A 3,537-nucleotide genomic window follows, 5' to 3' on the forward strand; every position below is an offset into this window, starting at 1 on the left:
TTTCATTAGAGAAGAACCCGTCCAGAAGACCTATTCAATTTTTTTTGATTCAAGAAGTTTTTTTCCCTTGAGAAGTTCTCCACCTGTTTTATCACCTGTTTCCACTACAAAACACCTGCTTTTATTTTACTCGCAGTCATTTTCAAAGAAATCCCAAAGTGGACGTTGCTGCTTTCTCCCAACTTTTGTTGTCATTTAGCAGATGATGCTGAGCAGCAGATTGTAAACAAGTGTTACAGACCATGAGGTGCTGTAAGCTGCCCACAGCTAATGCGAAACGACTCAATAAAAAAAGGGAAAAATGTTGTCAAATACTAAAACTAAGGATATTCTATCTATTATTGCTATTAGCTAATTTTGTAAAAAAGATTATAGTTTTAGTTATCGGTTTTTCATTTTATTACAGGTTATATTTAGTTACCTAAAATGTTTTCTTTTTCAATTTCAGTTTTCATTATTTAGTTTTAGTTAACTATAATAACCCTGATTTGTCCTAAAGACGTAGAAATCGATTCATTCATTTTTATGAATTGATTCACATTTTAAGGTGATATCATCCATTAACAGATTTTTTATTAATTGTTACATCCCTAACCATAACTTGTTTAAATAATCCAACTTTTAAATAAAAACCAGTCACAAAATGAAATRATGACATCGAAAAGAAAACTCATGCCTATAAACATTTTACTACAAACCTCAACTCCAAAAATGTCGGCGTTTTGTGTAAATAAAAACGGAACGGAAYGATTTGCAAATTTCAGGAATCCAAATTTTGTTCACAGTGGAAYACAGCAAACATCAAATGTTCAAACTGAGAACTTGAAAAGAAAAACGTTTAGTTTGAATTTGATTTAAGTACAACCTAATTTTTATTTCTCAAATCTTTCCCTGCAAAAAAYGTCCTCTTGATGGAAACAGAATGCTCCTCAAGTTGTTTCTTATTTGTACAWCCTCAGAGTTTTTGAGACGTTTTTGCTGCCATTAAATTCATGATGAGACTTTTCTTCATGCTCCAACAGGTTCACCTACCAGAACGTGAGAGGCTCGTTCCGTCTCCCATTTCAGGCTGGTTTTGATCTCGCTCACTGTCACATAGCCCTTTTTCTGCAAACAGGTAAACAAAACTGTGTCGTTGGAACAGACCATCTAGGAAAGAAAAGTCCAAACTACAGTTTTCTCTCCTGGCAGCAAGACTGCTGGTTTCTGACATTTAATCTGTGTCTAAAATCATTTTCATGTTTATGGAATAAAGTTTATGTTTATTAGACTTTGTGCATAAGAAAGAAAACAACCCAAAACTGTATTTATGGCAACAAACTGAGCTGTAAAAGTCATTTTGGAAGGAAAACAAACAGCCCAAAGTATTATTTTACCTCAGCCAGCTGYAGAACTACAGTATGATCCATGTTAAGTTCTGCTGGGACCGACTGGACCAAGTAAGAACCACTGATCGGAATCATCCCAAACCCGTTTCCCATCACCTTCAGTTTCTTTATGGCTCTGACCAAATCGTCTCTGTGGAGCACAAKTTCAGTCCTTTTAAACGTTTATGAGAAAATATGCAAAAAATGATGTCTATTATGTTATAAATGGCGTATAAAACATGAAATGAGTAGAACGTACTGGCTCACATCCTGAGCATATTTACCCCGTCCCTTAAGGACTCTCTGATGGAGCTCGTCCAGAGTGATCAGTCCTGAGAGAAAACAGCCAGGAATCAAAGAAACAAAGGTGCTGATTTATATCTGATAACKACTGCCGACCTCCATGAATCACAATAAAATACTGCAGAAAAAGCTGAGTTCAACAAGGAGAACAGAAGCTAAAATGAGCCAAACTGTTGCTAAAACCTTTATTTACCCAGGCAGAGCTTTCCTCTTTCATAAATCAACTACAAACCTCCATTTCTGTGTTTGAGGGCGAGGCAGACTTCAATGATCTGCACACCGAGCTCGTAGTAGAAATCCCCCACGCCAAGCATCTCAGACCAAAAACCTTTGCCGGCTGTGGGAGGAAAAAACTAATCTTTCAGAGTGTTGTTCAATTTGAAACCCCTTTTTTTTGCAACACTGTTACATCTATTATCTATAATTTGTAAATAAAATCCAAGTGATCTCACAGGCAAGCGGGTCGACACCGATGGTGGCACACATTTCCTGAAACTGGACCCTGAACTGGGAGTTTTTGCGGATYTCTTGTTTATGTTTGCTGGCAAACTCCTCCAGGTTGGACTTGAAGGTTTCTAGCTGTTTGGACATCTGGAAGAAAATAAAACAGCACAAATGCTCAAGAAATCTGTGATTTAAATTATTTTTGCGTCAAAGGATTTGTGCTGTCAATGTTTAACACTCCCCTGAAATTATATATGATTTATAAAATCACAAATAAATACAAGTAAAAACATTCAAACGATCATGTCAAATCAACGTGAGGATAAAGTCGTTTTAATGAAACGCACTAACATGTTTGACTAATTATATTTTATCTGAGAAAATCCTTGTTTTGTACAGAAAATATGGTTATGTTTCCATACTTTTCTGAAACAAAACCTTCATTTTKTCATAAATAAATGACATGGGATACTTATTATTGTTCACCCTGTTAGGTTTCCAAATGAATGTAATAAAAATTCCCTCAACACCTTTTCAGGTGGCTTAAATGTCTTGTTTTGTTGTTGTTTTACCCCCAAAAAAACCAAGATGCTATCAGTTCTAGGAGATATGATGCATAAAACAACTGGTTTGCAGAACATTTAAATTCAAAATATTAATTATGAATGGTTTGACAATTATTACAGCCTTCTCAAACTTGCTTAAACAAGAAAACACAACAACAAAACAGTTTCTGTTTTATTAAAAAGCAACAATAACAAACTTACCTGAACAATCTGGTCTTCTGCAAGAACAGTCCCTCTTTCTTTATATTTGGCCTGAATTGAAAACATATTAATAAATTATTTGAATATAATGTTAAAGAAAGCATCCATGAGAACCTGCTGAGGTTATTTCAATTAATCGATAAACATTACGAATTGCCTTTTGAAGCTTTAACCGTGGCACTTTTGTTCTTAGGTCATTGCAGAGTTGGAGACTAAAGCTTAAAGAATGAGATGTAAACAAACCTCTGCTAGCTTCTTTTTGGCTATCGCCCCCGCACCAACACCTCTGCGATGCATCTTGTTATGTTTAAGCCAAAAACAGCCTATAATAGAAGTTTGTTTAACGAAATAAACAAAAGTGAAAACAGAYACGTTAGAGCCAGACTACAACACTAGCTCGATCGATGTTCACCAGTTTTCATTGTTTTACCACAAAAAACTCAACGCCGATTGATCTTGTACTAGCATAAAAAATAAGTGCTTCTAATAGCCGAACTGAAAAGTTTTTAATAATAATTTAGTGCATTTATCGSTCGCGTAGAAAATCGGCTGCCATTTTGGAGGAAGTAAATCTACTTCCGGTATTTTCGGAAGCGCCCCCTGGTGTCTTGGTGGGTAAACTACAACCTGTGTTTAAAATCAAAATAGTTAAAAAC

At 35.5% G+C, this 3,537-nt stretch overlaps 1 protein-coding gene across 1 annotated transcript in view; it reads right to left on the minus strand.

Annotated features, from left to right (window-relative positions):
• snf8 (SNF8 subunit of ESCRT-II) overlaps positions 1-3,456 on the minus strand; it is a 5,485-nt gene extending 2,029 nt beyond the window's left edge. The window contains exons 1-7 of the mRNA XM_014014763.1: positions 3,125-3,456; positions 2,882-2,932; positions 2,123-2,261; positions 1,903-2,007; positions 1,627-1,699; positions 1,377-1,518; positions 1,033-1,107 (exon numbers count right to left, since the gene is read on the minus strand). Of these exons, the coding sequence (XP_013870217.1) occupies positions 1,033-1,107; positions 1,377-1,518; positions 1,627-1,699; positions 1,903-2,007; positions 2,123-2,261; positions 2,882-2,932; positions 3,125-3,178 (639 nt within the window). The 5' untranslated portion in view covers positions 3,179-3,456. The remainder of the gene's footprint in view (positions 1-1,032; positions 1,108-1,376; positions 1,519-1,626; positions 1,700-1,902; positions 2,008-2,122; positions 2,262-2,881; positions 2,933-3,124) is intronic.
• Positions 3,457-3,537: the final 81 nt, after the last annotated feature.

Source organism: Austrofundulus limnaeus, unplaced genomic scaffold (assembly GCF_001266775.1).
Source record: "Austrofundulus limnaeus strain Quisiro unplaced genomic scaffold, Austrofundulus_limnaeus-1.0 Scaffold119, whole genome shotgun sequence".
In the NCBI taxonomy this organism is placed as follows: domain Eukaryota; kingdom Metazoa; phylum Chordata; class Actinopteri; order Cyprinodontiformes; family Rivulidae; genus Austrofundulus; species Austrofundulus limnaeus.